Source organism: Watersipora subatra, chromosome 3, assembly GCF_963576615.1.
Source record: "Watersipora subatra chromosome 3, tzWatSuba1.1, whole genome shotgun sequence".
Lineage (NCBI taxonomy): Eukaryota > Metazoa > Bryozoa > Gymnolaemata > Cheilostomatida > Watersiporidae > Watersipora > Watersipora subatra.
In genome coordinates, this window is record NC_088710.1 from 16,388,628 (window position 1) to 16,405,217 (window position 16,590).

General features: G+C 35.3%; 1 protein-coding gene and 1 long non-coding RNA gene across 3 annotated transcripts; both read left to right on the top strand.

The window, feature by feature from the left end:
* Window positions 1-1,097: 1,097 nt before the first annotated feature.
* Window positions 1,098-14,424, top strand: LOC137391541 (uncharacterized). 2 transcript variants are annotated; one of them, XM_068078046.1, is made up of 9 exons: window positions 1,098-1,180; window positions 2,419-2,540; window positions 2,708-2,780; window positions 3,913-4,024; window positions 7,209-7,419; window positions 7,717-7,901; window positions 8,113-8,221; window positions 9,410-9,532; window positions 14,114-14,424. In XM_068078046.1, exons 2-7 carry the CDS (start codon window positions 2,511-2,513, stop codon window positions 8,123-8,125), a joined length of 624 nt encoding a protein of 207 aa, XP_067934147.1. In that variant the 5' UTR covers window positions 1,098-1,180; window positions 2,419-2,510; the 3' UTR covers window positions 8,126-8,221; window positions 9,410-9,532; window positions 14,114-14,424. The 2 variants fall into 2 exon arrangements, with proteins under 2 accessions (XP_067934147.1, XP_067934146.1); XM_068078045.1 differs by having other exon boundaries at window positions 7,717-7,842.
* On the top strand, window positions 11,050-13,349 carry LOC137391643 (uncharacterized). Its single transcript, XR_010978142.1, has 3 exons — window positions 11,050-11,146; window positions 11,589-11,747; window positions 12,721-13,349. It is a non-coding gene; the product is annotated as an uncharacterized lncRNA (long non-coding RNA).
* Window positions 14,425-16,590: the final 2,166 nt, after the last annotated feature.

Here is a 16,590-nt window from a genome sequence, read left to right on the forward strand (position 1 = left end):
TCCTGGAAATACTTCAACATCTGATTATCTTATTTACACTCTGCAAGTCTTATCACATAACAATATTTATGTTCGTATTTTCCAGCTTTTAGTAAAGGTTTTACCAGCTGTTAAAACATTCAGACATTTTATATTATTAAATTATTTGATATTCTTTATTTATTTCTGCTATCCATTATTTTTTAAGAAACCCTCTTTTTAAGTAAATAACCATTTTGGTCTATCTGCAACATTAGTATCTCTTTAAAGTCTCGCTCAACCACGAAATACATATTTGAAGCTTATAAAACGGGTATGTTTTTGAGATGCTCTTATTTTCTGTTGCTAGATTTGTCTTCCTTCTGCAAGTTGAGTCTATAATTTTAGGTTGTACAAGTTGGGTGAATGCGGTATCAGAGAAATGGTTAGAGGATGGTAGTATTGTGTCTATACCAATCTGGTAGACTGAGGTCAATGAGGCACAGGAAACATGGCTTTAGGTAGTGATGGGTTTAATTGATCCTCTGAAACAGTACTTTCTCCTCGCAATGTTGTTTTTTATGGTGACTGCAGCACTCTGGAAATGAAGAACTTTGGAATAGACACGATACAAATAATGTCATCACAAGAAACATGCTAAATTATTTCAGAAAAACTAAGTCATAAACCCGAAGTGTTTGTCATAAACTAGTACTACGATAAGTTTTATATTGAGCTTTGTATTGGCCTTTCAATTCACGTGAGAACATACGTGACAAGACAATAACCAAATTTTGTGGTTACGTCATCGAAATAAAGAGATTCTAATCTATGGCGGCTTCTCATTTTTGAGCTTTTAAGAGCTCGTAATCACATTTCCACATATTTGGCACTTACAACACAACAGAGTAAGACATGGTGAATCTTTTGATACCAAATAACTGTAATGTGAATTTTTTTGCAAGTCAACCTTTAACATAATTTATATGAAGTGGTATGTTAGACTAGTTGCATGTTCAACAGTGATTTCTCTTGATTGTGTATTTTAATCATCTTCAACTGTCAGTATTCATGTATTGGTAATTCTGTCATGCTTTGTGCTTCTACAGCTCTTGAAGGCAAGCATTAGCGGTGAGGTGATTCAAGGTTCTCAGAGGTTCTTAATTGTGCCTAAACCTACGTCTAAACCTAATGTCTACCATGTAGAAGTCAATCACAAGTGGTAAATATTATATTGTCTTAAATTGATAAGTTTAGAATAAGTAATGCTAAACTGCCAGTTTCAAAATTAAAATTTGCCAGTTGCATTTACCAAATTGGCATTGCCATGAACTATGACTAGGTTTGAGGCTGTATTTGTCATGTTGTCTAAAGAAATCAATCGCTCAGAGCAACTCGCCTGCCGGAAGTTTTTATTAATGCTAGGATAGAATGAGACCATTTGTGCTGGCTACAATTGGGATGGGTTTAATAGCTTGCTATCTACCTAGCTAAACTATAACTAGCTACATAGTTGGAAACCTATGACAGAGTTGTGTACTCTTCGCTTAGCGAAAGTAATAGCGAAAAAGACTAATGCTATTAAGGTGTGACAACTCCTTTCAACTTTTTAAATTTTTAATTGAATATATACTAAATTGGATTAGACCATTTGGGTGTGGTAGGATTTGTCTGACAACAATTAATCCAAACTGATGTAGTCTTTCCAAGAGATTCCAAACAACCGCGTTTTTGTGATGGCTGCAATTAACTGTTTGTTTTTGAGCTTTCAAGAGTTTGTAATCACATTCCCACATATTTTGCATCTACAACACAGCAGAGTAAGACATGGTGAATCTCTTGATACCAAATAACTGTAATGTGAATTTTGTTGCGAGTCAACCTTTAAAGATATAAATATGAAAACTGCAAGCCTTTAATTATAATTAGACTATGGACATTTACCACAATATGACAAACATTATTATATACTGCAAGCTCAATTTATTTAGATCATGTACCAGCCCTCATAGAAACTTTAAAATATTCGTTCGGTATATGTTCTCTTGTGCTCAGTATTAGATTTCTTTCTAGCATTCAATCTGCCATCTGGAGCTAGTTTCTTCTTTCTCTTTTGGATGACACAATTGCCATTGAGAAGACCCCATGATAAGGCTTTATGGGATAACAATAAAAAATGGCAGTTAAAATAACGAAATTTGGCACGTTAATTAGACTGATCATATATCTGGACCAACTAGCTTTAGATCAATCAGTATTAGAGCAAACTATTTATGATGGCTATAACTAGAACAGGTTTACATAGACAATTGGACATTTACAAAAGGAGTCGCCTGCTCTTGGTTGTGTGATAAAAACAAGAAAAGGATAGTGCTGTTAAGGTTTGACAACTCCTTTCAACTTTGCGATATCTCAACTGTAAGCAGGCATGTGAACTTATAATGCCATATCGTTTTGTAGTATTTAAAAGTGCTGATGGTAGCTGGTCAACAGCGGTAAAGGTAGCAGGACTTGTTGCCGTGGGATATGGGGCGTACCGCCTTCTGCGGAAAATGGGAGCAAGCGGAGAAGAAGCAGTCCATGTATGTTTGACACACTGATACACCTACTATGAATACCACTTCCAGATATTGTAACAAATAGCAACTTTTCATGAAGATAAATAATAAATCCATTTATTTCATCACCTAAACCTTAAATTGTTATAATCTTGATAACAGTGTAACTTAGTTCAAGTTTAAATTTGAAGATGGAGGAACGAGAGGATGAGAAAAGCAGAGTTGCGGAAGGTCCAGCAGAAAAAATCAAAAAGTTTGATCCAGGTGTGTAATACATTGCTACGCAAACACTCGTGTTGCTTTTAGAGTTGCCATAAAACAAATCCAAATCTTGGCTTGCAACATTCTAAAAACTCTATTTGTCTCCTAAATGCATTAGGAAGCCAAAGGTATCTGTAATGTAGTACTGCATTCGGTGTGTAGTATCTCATGTTATCATGCAGTACTTGGTATATTCTCTAGTGTGTAGTATCTGATGTTGTCATGTAGTACTTGGTATATTCTCTGGTGTGGAGTATCTGATGTTATCGCATAGTACTTGGTATATTCTCTAGTGTGTAGTATCTGATGTTATCATGTAGTACTTGGTATTTTCTCAGGCGTGTAGAATCTGATGTTATCATGCAGTACTTGGTATATTCTCTAGTGTGTAGTATCTGATGTTGTCATGCAGTACTTGGTATATTCTCAGGTGTGTAATATCTGGTGTTATCATGTAGTACTTGGTATATTCTCTAGTGTGTAGTATCTGATGTTATCATGTAGTACTTGGTATATTCTCTAGTGTGTAGTATCTGATGTTATCACGTAATACTTGATATATTCTCTTGTCTGTAGTATCTGATGTTATCACGTGGTACTTGGTATATTCTCTAGTGCGTAGTATCTGATGTTGTCATGCAGTACTTGGTATATTCTCAGGTGTGTAATATCTGGTGTTATCATGTAGTACTTGGTATATTCTCTAGTGTGTAGTATCTGATGTTATCATGTAGTACTTGGTATATTCTCTAGTGTGTAGTATCTGATGTTATCACGTAATACTTGATATATTCTCTTGTCTGTAGTATCTGATGTTATCATGTAGTACTTGGTATATTCTCTAGTGTGTAGTATCCGATGTTATCATGTAGTACTTGGTATATTCTCTAGTGTGTAGTATCTAAGTTTATCATGTAGTACTTGGTATATTCTCTAGTTTTTATTATCTGATGTTATCATGCAGTATTTTATACTTTTTCTGCATTGTTGTGTGATCGGTATTTGCTACGAAGTTTTTGCATACTTTTCTAATAATAGGCTGTAATATTACATATGTTAGCAATTACGCTATGTAGCTCATATCTTCATATGGATGTGTTTCAACATTTATGAGTTGTTGTCTTATTATTTTTAGAAAGTACAGCTCCTTTACGTTTGAGTTTTGAAGCCATAAAGGAGACTGTTAATTTTATGCCATCTGATCCTGTGCTTACCAAGTTGCCAGAGTTTGCCCAAGCTAGCAATAGGTAACAATATATTTGAGTATATCAGCGATGTATTTGATATATTTCCTATGCTGACCCTAGTCACTCGGTATGAGATACTGTTTAGATTTTAAAAATTTTTACGATTTTGTAACTATTTATTGTAACACAGTAATTATTAAAAAGGATTATCATTAATCTTTTTTAAGCAAAAGTCAGTAAACAACAAGCGTTTTGTTTTTGTTCATTGTCTAATTTGGAATTATCATATATCACATACAGTATAGTACAGGGGTCGACAACCTTTTCCACTCAAAGAGCCATTTGGTCTCGTTTTCCGCAGGAAAGAACACAGTTGGAACCCTTTGATATGTTAACTTTTAAAAAGAAATATTACATGTAACGTTTTTGTTTAGCTTTTAATGCTTTTATACCATGTTTACACCGTAAAACGAAAATGTGTGGCATGTATAATGATTTAACTGCTGAGAAAGCAAAATTACACTTTTGCAAAGAACAATTAAATAATTTTGGCGGTTTTATTGGCGCATAAATTGTTCTAAGCTGTACTACCTGTTTTAGTGTTGTTGTTTGTCAGTAGTCTCGTTGAAGATATTGTGGACCTAAGTGCTGGCCAACCATAACCCAGTTCGCTGACATAATATCAGAAGGTATCTCCTAGCGATCTGGTCCTCCACGCGAATCTGGAAATACGTTTTTCTGTAATTTCATGTTAAAGAATAGAGAAAGCATAATATTATTATGCTTTATTATTTATCTTGAGGTGTTGACTGATGTTCTAAAAAAAGAATCAAGGAGATTGACCAACCAGAAGCTGAGATATAGCCAGCCAAACACAGGTCTACCAAAAAACATAAGTGTTTTGGTAATCATCATATTAGCATCAATATATGACGTATGAAATCGACTTGTGTGCCATTGGTCAATCAAGCCAACTAATGCGCTTTCCTATAACAATCATGGCGTTTTAATTGGTTTAATCCCTGGAAGTATAGAACAATCAAATTGAGCCTAACAATCATTGCTCTGAGAATTCCGAACCAGTCCCTCTGACGTGTAGATTAGTTTTAGAATAAAATAATTACACGCATCTATTATTTCGCAACATTCTGCTATCACTTTCTACAAATTATTTTAGTTACATCATTTATTTATTCTATACGCAGTTATACTATTATTTTGTATAATATGCATTATGATTATTATATTAATCATAAAAAATAATCATAGATAAGATAATAGATCAATAGAAAAATCAAATCAAAAGTTATCGTTTTCTTTTCTTACAGCAAGAGCAGCACGGTCAAGTTATTCTTTTTAAGATTATGACTGTAGTGAACTTAAAGTCTGTTAATAGTGACGATAATCATGAAAATCAACTGAATGCTGCAGTAGATACACAGTAGAAAAATGATGAATGAACAAAAATTCACATTCCATTTCTTATTCTAAACGAACTGCAATCGCGGATGTCGCATATAGACTATACACGCGCCGTTCGTTGAACAGAGGATCTTCGGAGCATATCCGTGGAGATCGAGTTAAAATTTGAAGCACAATAGTCAAAGTCTGCTCTTCTGTTTTGAAAAATCACGGCGAGGGGTTGTGGGCAAATGCCTTTACCACACAATGTTTGCTTGATTTTCCTGAGAAACCAGAGCTAGTCTGTAAATTATTTACTATCGCGAGAAGCGTTTCACATCTCGTAGCCAAAACAATCATTATACATAACGGCGGTAAGGGTGGGCAACTCTGGCACATGAACATTAAGTCGATTTTATACGTCACAGTTTTCGGAATTTTGGAAGGGTTTTCCTCTGATTCATTATTAGGTAGACCTGTGTTTGGCTGGTTATATCTCAGCTTCTAGTGGGTCAATCTCCTTGATTCCTTTTTTATAACATCAGTCAACACCTCAAGATAACTAATAAAGCATAATAATATTATGCATAATAATATTATGCTTTCTCTATTCTTTAAAGTTAAAGCCGCGTGACGATCATGTAATAAGGTACTAATAATAATATAACATAAAGAATGACGCATAACAAGCAATAATGGTTGATCTATTACCATAATTACAATTTTTTAAATTATATTACAAAATCTAGTGACAAAACTTCTATTTTTATGAATTACTGAGCATATGGTAAAAAAAGGAAAAGATATCCAAAGGTGGAAAGAGCTGTAGCGAGAGGATGAAAGAGCCCCATTCGGCTTCGGAGCCGAATGCGGCTCCGGAGCCGAGGGTTGCCGACCCTTGGTATAGGACAACATTTGTTTCTAGCCTTTTAAATTCTGTGTTTTCTGTTTAATAACGCAATATGTCTCCCAGCATCACAGATTTCTTGTTCATTTATTGATACATATATCAAGTAATGGTATAACTGGAAATACATTGGAACCTCTCTTTATGAAAGTTTTTACATATGATATCTCCAAGTTTTTGGCAGAAATTTTGCTTTGACTTACCAAAAATGCTTCTAGACACAAAGAGCCTTTCGTTCCTTCCTATCTTTGTCTGTTTGCTCCTCTCAGGTACGATGTATGACATATCTCACCTAGTTTGATTTGATAGCGAAAGTCAGTAAATAACAAGCGTTTTGTTTTCGTTCATCGTTTAATTTGGAATTATCATATATCACATACAGTATAGGATGTAACATTTATCTCTAGCAATTTAAGTTCTGTGTTTCTTGTTTAGTAATGCGCTTTTTGGTTCGAATCGATGTAAATAAATTATTCAACGTGAGTTTTAAAAGACATTTGTTCTCAGCAAAACTAAACCAAGACAGCAATACAGCACCATCTTATGGCCCTCGTTATCCCATACTTCATGGTCCTCACTCAGCCTTGTCTAGACGGCCAATGCCAAAAGCAAATAAACAAACAAGTAGCCTATACCGTTCGCATTTTTACTCATAATTTGCCTGTTCTTCTTCCCATGCGTAGCTATTAATGGTTTATGTAAAAATATGATTCTAGCTAGTAGTTAGTTAGCTAGCTAGTTCTAGTAGTTGTTACAGGTTTTAGCTACAACATGTATTTATAATTTATATCAATGTTGTGTCGGAGTTTTGCAGGAGCTTGGAACAGATTAGAGCATTTATATGGTAAAATTGGTTTCTATTCACGAAACGTCTTTTGAGTTAATTCCGTCGTTAAAAGTTCCACTATATTAGTATCTGCGGCTATTTTCTTACAGGGCATTTCAGAGAGCTTGTGCAAAGTTACTGGCAGCGCAGCCGATTGCTGCTATTCTGGAAGACCTGAACAAAGACCTACGAGATGAGGAGAGCATTTTCCACCCAGAAGCCTTGTACTTGCGAGCCATTGTTTATTCTATCGGGGGCTACCCGGGGAAGGCTGACCAAGACTTCGAAGCTCTTCTCTCTTCAGCTGCAATTACCAATAGAGTATGTTTAACAACTATGTCAAGTATTTCTAATTTGTGTCCTTGTATATGCCTCTAGCTCCTTGTTTGCAGACAAATTCACTTCATTCACAAAAGAGAAACATTAGCTCTATAGTTAGGCTCTGGTATATTCCGGTGAAAATCCTTCACTAAGCAAAGTTGTATTAAAATCGACCAAATACATTGAACGTACCGAGTTAGATGGTTAAGTTTTGACAGAGCGTACAACATGCTATTGTTAAAGGCTGGTGGCTAGCATGTCTTTTTACTGTATACAGCTATTGCTTTTTATGTTTAGCTCCGTTCAACTGTCTTGCTTCGGAAAGGTGTAAGCCAGGTGACAACAAAGTATGCCTTGGAGTATGTGAGACAAGCGGTGATGGCTGATGAAACTAATCCTGACGTTCCTTTTATAAAAGGCCAAGTAATCCTCTGCAGTTGTATTATACAACTCAATCCTCGCTATGCCTTTTCTACTGACACGTAGGTCTTCTTTTATCGGTCATCTTTGTAAATGATAAATGCTACTAATATCAAGTATGTTGATCGACAGGTGATATACTAACTTAGCATTTCATGAGAGATATTAAATTTTATAGAACTTAGGCTTGAAGGATTTTGTAGCCTTCACATCTCATAAATGGCACCAAAGGAAGCCAGTACAGTATTCTCACAAAACACGCTGTCTCTTTAGATCTCAATGCTAACTCAGAAGGTCCCATTAGCAGCGGATGAGTTCTGGCAAGCCAGTGAAATATCGCCTATCTGCCATCCAATAATAAGGATGCATCAGCTTGTGTGTGGTAAGATAATCTTCAACTTATATTATCTCCTTATAGATGCATTAGAACTCCCTTGCACCGTAGACCTAGGATACGGGTTTATTGAGTTACACTGTGCAATACATGTACATGTAGGATGATTTCCCTACCCTCCGTTATATTTTCTGCGACTTATGTTGTGTCCAAAAAATTACTAAGTTGCCAAAACGTTATTGGTCGAAATCTAAATCTCTCCCACAATTCCCGAGAGATCTGAGATGCTGGTTGTTTTCAAAAGCTGCCTAAAGTTCAGCGGAGGGTTGACCCATGTTTATCTCATGTGAGCGCTTATAATATCGTTTTACCTTCTGCTTTTGACCGCCTTTACCAAAAGTTAATTTGTTAGCCGTGGGTCTCAAGTTGCTAGCGATGGTAAAGAGTGAAGTGAAAAGGCTATTATTATGGAAACAACTGGAAATAATAAAGAAAATCAAAAGGGGAGAAATTCAGAACTAATGTCAGCAGCAAAAGTAAGGAAAGCTGTCGGTTGATTTGAAAACCTTGCTAGATTTATTGCACAAAAACACCCAAAAAATCTCCAAAGTCCTTTAAAGGGCTAATGATAGATACGGGGGTAATTTTATAAATATTTTTAAGCAATAGAATTAGACATGACGTATTTCTCCAAAATAGAATCATTGGAAAGGATTCCAAGAGGCTCTGACATATAGCTATTTCACCTTAGGATCCTAACCCCAGAATGGATTAATGCCGTATCTCAGGTTTCTAATGGACTAGAAAACACACATTCCATCTGATAGTTGTTAGCAGTTTAGCAGAAATATTTTGAAATTGTTTAACTTAATTATTACTAGTCAAGTCACTCGACTATTTTTTTAGACTTCCACTCGGAGGATAACTTAGAGGAAATAGAGCAATTATGCTGCTTCAACTTAGCATAAACTTATGTCAGGTTTGATCAGACTGGGGGGGTGCTGCAGCCTAGCATAAACTTCATCAATCACAGCCTCGGCTAGCAGTAAGCTGATGAATGTCAAGTTGTGGAATTAGAGACCTACATGTTTCTTGATCACTCGCTGTACAAACATCTTTTACTCTGTCTCTTCATAGAGAGACACGAATTGTATGGATTAAAGCTGCTGAGACAGCTTAAATACATTATTTTATAATAGTTTTCATGTACTGCAATAATATCAATTTCTGTTTTAGAGCTTTAGCTCTCAATTGGAAAGGCGACAAAAAGCGAGCCTATGACTGCCTTCTCAGGGCTAAAGAAATAGACGAAGATTTGAATCTCGTATATGAAAACTTGGCAGCTCTCTTGCTTCAAGAGTGAGTACCAATATTGTACAAGTTAGTTTAATACTAGCAATAAATAGTCCAAGATTAAATTATAGATTTTCATCTGAACTCGGTATACAGATATGTATACCGAGTATACCTTTTTTTTCTGACCGAGCCTTGTCTGGTTCTATGAACAACCCAAGTTTTTATAGTATAACAGCACACAATGTTATGAGCCAGTCAGTTTTACCAATTGTTCTATGTTTAGCTTTTTCCATGGAGACTTCTTTTTAAATTCATGTCTGTATAAGTGTAAAAAAGAGTTCTTTTTTGTATTTTTTAATCTACAGTACATATATATTTCTCAAAGTATGTCTGTCATTCCGGCTATAGACATAGCTATAGCGCATGCTGATTATTTTACCGATGCGACCACGTGTTACGACGCCCCTGTTGAGAAAAATTTTTCAGAAGGTTCAATTACTCTATCTGGGGTCATGGCCAATTCTTCTCACACGGACAATTATATCGTCTCTGTGGGAAAGCCTCAACATTATCACTCTGTTCGCTCAGACAAAGACAGTACAATATCTCATTTTTACATTTGTACAGGTATCGAGAGATGCCAGTATCGACATATTTAAAGGTTTGACGGATAGCTTCTGATGGAACAGTAACCTATTTTATACACACACTCTTCTATGCAAGAATTGTTATTATTAATTCAACATATTCAGGGTTTTTATTTTGTTTTCTCAATTCATATTAATTGTATCATTACCAAATCATCTTTAATTGTAATCGTAACAAACCGACTCGGTTTAGCTCTTGCTAACTATTTCACATCTAAACCTTTTTTTGGTCGTTTTATTTTTTTTAATTTATTTGACCTGCATAAAAAATTTTTCTCATGATTTTAAGTTTAAAAGTTCTTTGACAAAGTTTGAAAACCTTTACAGTTGTTTTTATTTTCTCTCTTAATTGATTTCAATTTTACAAAACACTTTTCTCATGATATCTAGTTTGAAAGTTACAATGGCAAATGTTGTCATATGTTAAATGCAAATCTATTTTGTGACCAAAGACTTTTTTTATTACCCGGGCTATGCCGGTCAACACAGCTAATTTTGTATATAAAATTGTGTCTCCACTGAGGCTTGCATGACATTTGGCTATAAAACTGTTGCGAGTGTATTTCATGGTGCTATTGCTAAGGACATCACATGTGTATACGGCAGTTGGTTTGTTTGTTTGACCAGTACAACATTTTCTCTACACACTTGGTAATTAGCCAATCATAGGCTTACCAATAAATTTTATTTTCATAAATCTCTTGTTAATATATTGGTAGACCCATTGAACTTAAAACCCCTGGAATGGCAAGAGGTCACTCGCGAGTACGGAAATCCGGTCGACGCCATTATCAGTTAATGTTCAAGTTAATTTCATTGCGTTCAATGTGAGAAAGAAATCTAATTTCAGATTTAACAGCTATGGAAGGTCACGAATACACCGCTCAATCAAAGGAACAGACTACTGAGATTACTACTAATAATTTATGCACGAGGGATAAGGGTGTAGGTGCACAGTGCTATTGTTATTCCATGAACTGCAAAAACCGCAAGAATGGACTTTTAAAGGAAAAGGCATGACATTTCACAAGTGAGTCACTTCTACTACTAGTTCTATTACTATTGCTCAAGTCTACGACTACTAATAGTTGTGCTACTACTAGTTAGTACTGCTACTAGTTAGTTCTACTACACTAGTCACTGGGTGAGTGAGAGTCGATCAGTGTCACTACTGATTGTACGAGTTTGACTGTATTTTGTCGGTGACTAGATAAATTTATAAGCTAGTGAGTGAAATGCTCTTCCTTCAGAACGAAGGTTTTGTATTATTTAAATTTTGATTTTTTTTATATTAATATTTTAGAACTACAACCCATTAGGTTATTTCTAAATATTTATATTTGAAGGAAGTGTTTGTCGTGCTTATAATATTATTTATTGTTGTACCTAGATCTAGCTAGCAGTAAGGAGATAAGAGTAATAATACTATTGTAATTACTACTGTTGCTAACTAACTACAGTTTCATTTTTAGATTTCCAAACAAAGCAACTGAGAACTCTCGTTATTTACAATGGTATCGCAACCGCAGAAGAGTGAATAAGCCTGATCCTTGAGCACTTATCTGCAACGAACATTTCAATGATCTATGTTTTGACAGCAGGTTAAAACGTTCGACTGAAGCCATTTAAAGGTAATATTTTTCAATGTTGAATGATACTTTTCAATGATTGAATTTAAAACCATATTGTCAAGCACAGTGCTGCAAGGTTGCTCAACTTAAAGTAGCCATACATATTTGAAAGAAATTTAGAAACCTCAAACAGCACCCAAAACAGTGACAGCTGCCACAGCAATTGCCTATGAATATGTCTGCAGCTTAGCAGTTGTGTGATCTGTTCTCTGTGATTCTTCATCTTCGTTTCTGGGATTTAATGTCCAACGCATAAATTATGCTGTCCTTTTTATCAAATGTTAACTGTGTAAACGTTTTTTCATTTCCTAGTTGTAATAAAACTACATAATACTCCTGCAAATCATAAATTCCAAATTGATAGCAATAACTTTCAATTTAGAACACAAAACATCTTTTTGGAACAAAAAAAATCGATTTAAATAAAACAATAGAAATCGATCTTTTTGATTTAAAAAAAATCATCGATTTTTAACAACCCTGCCTACAACACAACAGGGTAAGACATGGTGTATCTTTTCATATCAAATAACGGTAATGTGAATTTTAGTTGCAAGTCAACCATTAAGCTTTATGCCTAAGATGGGTGTGAATGACTTCCAGTGAAAATTGCTACATTTTCATTTTACATAGCGATATGGTAGCATTTTGAGCTGTTTTATTTTCATTTATTTTATTAGTTGTATTGTTGTTTATTAAGGGTACTATGTTTATGTGAATAAGACATTCATTTTTGTTGATTTTATGTAATTGTTATAATTGATGCTTTTGTTTAGGGGGTTGGAATAATAATCCTACTGTTACTCAGTTTAAGGCTACCTTCACAAACTTATCATCAAATGTGGTGCAAAATCAGATGCTAGTAAGACAGGTAATGTTACTGCTCAAAACGAGATTCTCATCATACAGGCTACTCCAGAAGTTGATCAGTTTGTGGAACTCAATGATTTCAGATGTCAAATTTCTGTTATAGGTAACAGTATAGTCTATATAGCTGGCTACATTGTGCAAAAGCTAACTAAAGTGCTGTCGTGACATTGGCCGTCAGTCGCTGGTTACGGACTAAGTCAAATATCCAGTACCGACATCTCTATACTCTACTCAAGCTACAAAACAATGGAGGACTGGTGCTTCCATCAGACGATGTCATCAGGATCCTGCTAGTTGCAGATCAATACTTTTGTATTCATACAAAGCCAGATCCACTCCATTGTGTGGTGTATTTTATCAATAGTGTAAGGTCTAGTGATGTGTTATGCTTTGGGAAACACCTTACGGATATGGCAGATGGCATATCCAACCACTGCGTCATTGTCAAAAACCTTATTGAGTCGTTTTATGATCTCCGACAGCATCATTATGCTAAAATCCTACACTCAAACTGCAAGGTGCATCTTTGTGGCATACAATACTAAAGTAGTACTTTTTAAAGGCCAGTAACAATATAATCACTGTAATATTCATCTGCAGCTGTTGTTGTGCTGTTATTCCTAATCTAATTTAGTTCTAAGAAACTGATGCACCTTGGCTCAATATTCAGTGGTATACAAATCTCCTTTTACACAGTTTCTGTAACGTGTATGTATAAGTTTAATCATCTGATTACACTAATTCCTGCATTTCCTTGTTTGCATTATTTTGATTATTCTCTATTACAACGGTTTTTAATTTCCGTTTAGTTGTTGCAGTAGTTCATTTTATCTTTTACAAATACTGTATTATACATATCATGCATTCATAAGCTATTATCACTTAAATCTTGAAAACAGTTTTTGTTTTGGCAGCATACCTCTGTGTTGTTTTTATCGAAATACTTCATGTGCCAAGTTTTTCCATATGCATTTATGCATATGTAATATAAATTTTAATATAATGGAACAGTTGTTATTTGCCTGAAGATATCATTTGCTGGGTTTATGCATTTGTAATACAACAGTTTGTATGAGTAACATGGTCCACGCAAATCTATTATACATCTACTTATCATTTGATATATCCTACTCCATATGTTATAAATAGGTTTTCTTCTGTCAGGGCACTCTAAACGTTGTGTAGGAGTAGCTTTCATTAACACCCAGCTGGAAAATAACTATTCAATATGTACATTTCTGTCATTTTTCTCCGTTTGTTTACAAACGGAACTAGCATTCGATTAGCTCTCCAATATGGCGCATACGTTTACGTATTATTATCAACGTAAAAGTCACGTGATTGCCATTCCAGGGGTTTTAAGTTCAATGGGTAGACCTGTTTACCCATTGAGAATACAACTTCTAAATAAATCTTGGCACATGTACCTACCAAGTTCATACGCTTATTGGACCATTTCAGTCGGCTTTATTAAATAAAGTGTTTGCCTATTTTAGTGGAAAAATCGAGGAAGTTGTACAAATGCTCAAAGAACAGGTTCGCACATCAAGAACTGTGGAAGAGCGAAGATTTGGTCTGCAGTCTTTAGAATCCGCAATGGCGAAGCTACAACCATAAATATGCTTCCCTTGCCAGCTCAACCAGCTTGATTATAATGCCACTCCACAGCTGAAACCACAGCTTCAGCTGACTTCTTTTCCACTATTTTTTTCTTTTTCATTTCAAATGTTCTACTCTCAGCACATCCACCATATAGTTTTTGTTATACGTGTAATATAAATTTGACTGCTACATGTCTGTAGCGAGTTCCCAAAATCTCAAAGTCTGTGTGTATGTCCAGCTGTAGCTATTAAAATTTAGCGAAAAAGATCCGCTTTATGGTGGATTTCAACTCGGAGCCTCCAGTTGTGCAGCCAGGAGTGCTTATCCATTGGTTAGTTACTAGTACGCTTACTACGTTAAGATTGCTAGCGTAACGTAACAACTATAAGCATAATTATTAGCACAAACTGGATTCTGACACGTATGATGCTAAAGTAAAAGTTTAGACTAGCTTAAGTTACTCAAATTCATTGGGTAAAGAAACTTAGACTCTGCATAACTTGTCACTGTTTATAAACTGCTTTAAATCTTGAAGGAATGTGTGGCATATACCCATGCAAAGCCGGACATTCAACTAGTCAGTATATGTGTACAGCTCATCCTCTCGAGTTAGTCATAGAATATTCTTTAAATAAAAGTTTCCGAAGCATCTTAACCAAATTGTTGGTAATAGATGTGGGCCAGATTGGCATGTGGGATTTGAGAGTCAAATATTGTATACAAGTAGCATACCATCTCACTGTGCAAAGGGTTGAACTGTGCATAAGAGCCATGTTTTCCTTAAGAATATCGAAATGCTCACTAATTTAAAACCATATTGTAGAAACCAGCAAATACATGGTTAGACTTTTCTGTGTTGTAAGTTTAAGCAGCAATCGTAAGTATTTGGTACACCTCATATTTTATAGAAGTCACTGTAACCTTTCATGGATATCCCACAAAGTTAAAATTAGTTTAATAAAGTGGTAGAAATTTTATATCGTCTTTTAGCTTTCCTTAACTAATCAACTACCTATTATATTAGGTTGTTATGCGTGGTTGTGGAGAAATTATGTTATGCATAACTAATCCGAATCCACACACAACATCAGTGTTGAATTTGCTTGTCATATTATTCTATTTTGACTATGTTTAGTTTGTGCACTTTTGCTTAGCTTGTGAGAACTAATTTAATTATTACTGTTTCGGGTATAGTCAAGGTGTTAAGCTATTGTAAGCAATACTAATATCTACCAGTCAAACTTATTTCTTTATTTTATAAGTCAAACAATAAAATACACAACTAACAAAATTCTAAAACAATAAATAATATTAATGACAAACAATTAGAACAGCTAATAAAAATTATAACTTTACTCAAACGGTCATCAATGGTTGTTGATCAGTCTTGTACAGCTGTGAGTTTTGACAGTCAAACGAGAGTCGTGAGAGGCCATATGTAGAGAGTGTCAGCAGTTGAGATAGTGGTGTAGAAGAGGCTCAGCTGATGAAGGAGAAAGAGGCTCCATCGGTAAAGAAGAGAAAGAGAGGTTCCTCAGCAGGCAGATGAGAAAGCGTTCAAGGAGGCCTCGGGAAGAGAGAGCGAGCGACAGCCAGAGCTCAAGCTAGAGCAGGTAATAGAGATGGGGATAGAGATATTGAGTCATTGGAGCTGTTCTCTTTTATAGATGTCTGGCATGTGGGATGGTTTGCCTGTGGGTGTAGGTCTAGTGTTAAGGTTTAATACTTTCTGTTGGGCGTGTGAAGATATCTTGTTTGCATAAGTCTTCAGCTGGTGCACGTGATGTTGACATGTAGGGTAAAACTCGTGACTTACTCCTGGTGTCTAGGTCATATTTGACAGGAGTGGCAGATCTGTATGTGACTCATTTGACTCGTCTCTAATGTTTCTCTGGTGGCTTTTTGATGATGGTGGTTGGTAGGTTTTATTGCTTCGACTTCTCTTTGGCATGTTCCCCATCTGGTGTTCACGCAGTTTCTATGATTGATTTCTTCCAATTCTGAAGTTCATAATTTTCTTTTGACGTTTCCAATTATCGAATAATTTGATCTCTTTTAGGCGTCTAGCTGCTTGTAGGTATTATATGCTTATTCTGTGGTTTGGCTAAATTTCCTCTTGGTATCTTGTTTTTGCAGTATTTCCATACAACAAGGTACCAATGATATACAGCCCCCATGTGGGGGCTGTATATCATTGAAGGTACTCAATGCAGCAAGTTTATTAGAGATAAACAGAATCCTAAAAAAGTTTTCTATGTTTATGTTGGCATATAGTATTACGAGCATGTAGTATCCCTGACATACAGTATTGACCTTTGAATTTAATTCCTAACACGACCATGCTATAATAATAATAATGGAACGCTCACAT

Excerpts from the sequence above, each read along its gene's own strand:
- LOC137391541 (XM_068078045.1), top strand. The coding sequence starts at position 2,511 with ATGGGAGCAAGCGGAGAAGAAGCAGTCCAT. Across the intron at positions 2,541-2,707 it reads GCGGAGAAGAAGCAGTCCAT|ATGGAGGAACGAGAGGATGA; the intron begins GTATGTTTGACA and ends TTAAATTTGAAG. Across the intron at positions 4,025-7,208 it reads TTTGCCCAAGCTAGCAATAG|GGCATTTCAGAGAGCTTGTG; the intron begins GTAACAATATAT and ends ATTTTCTTACAG.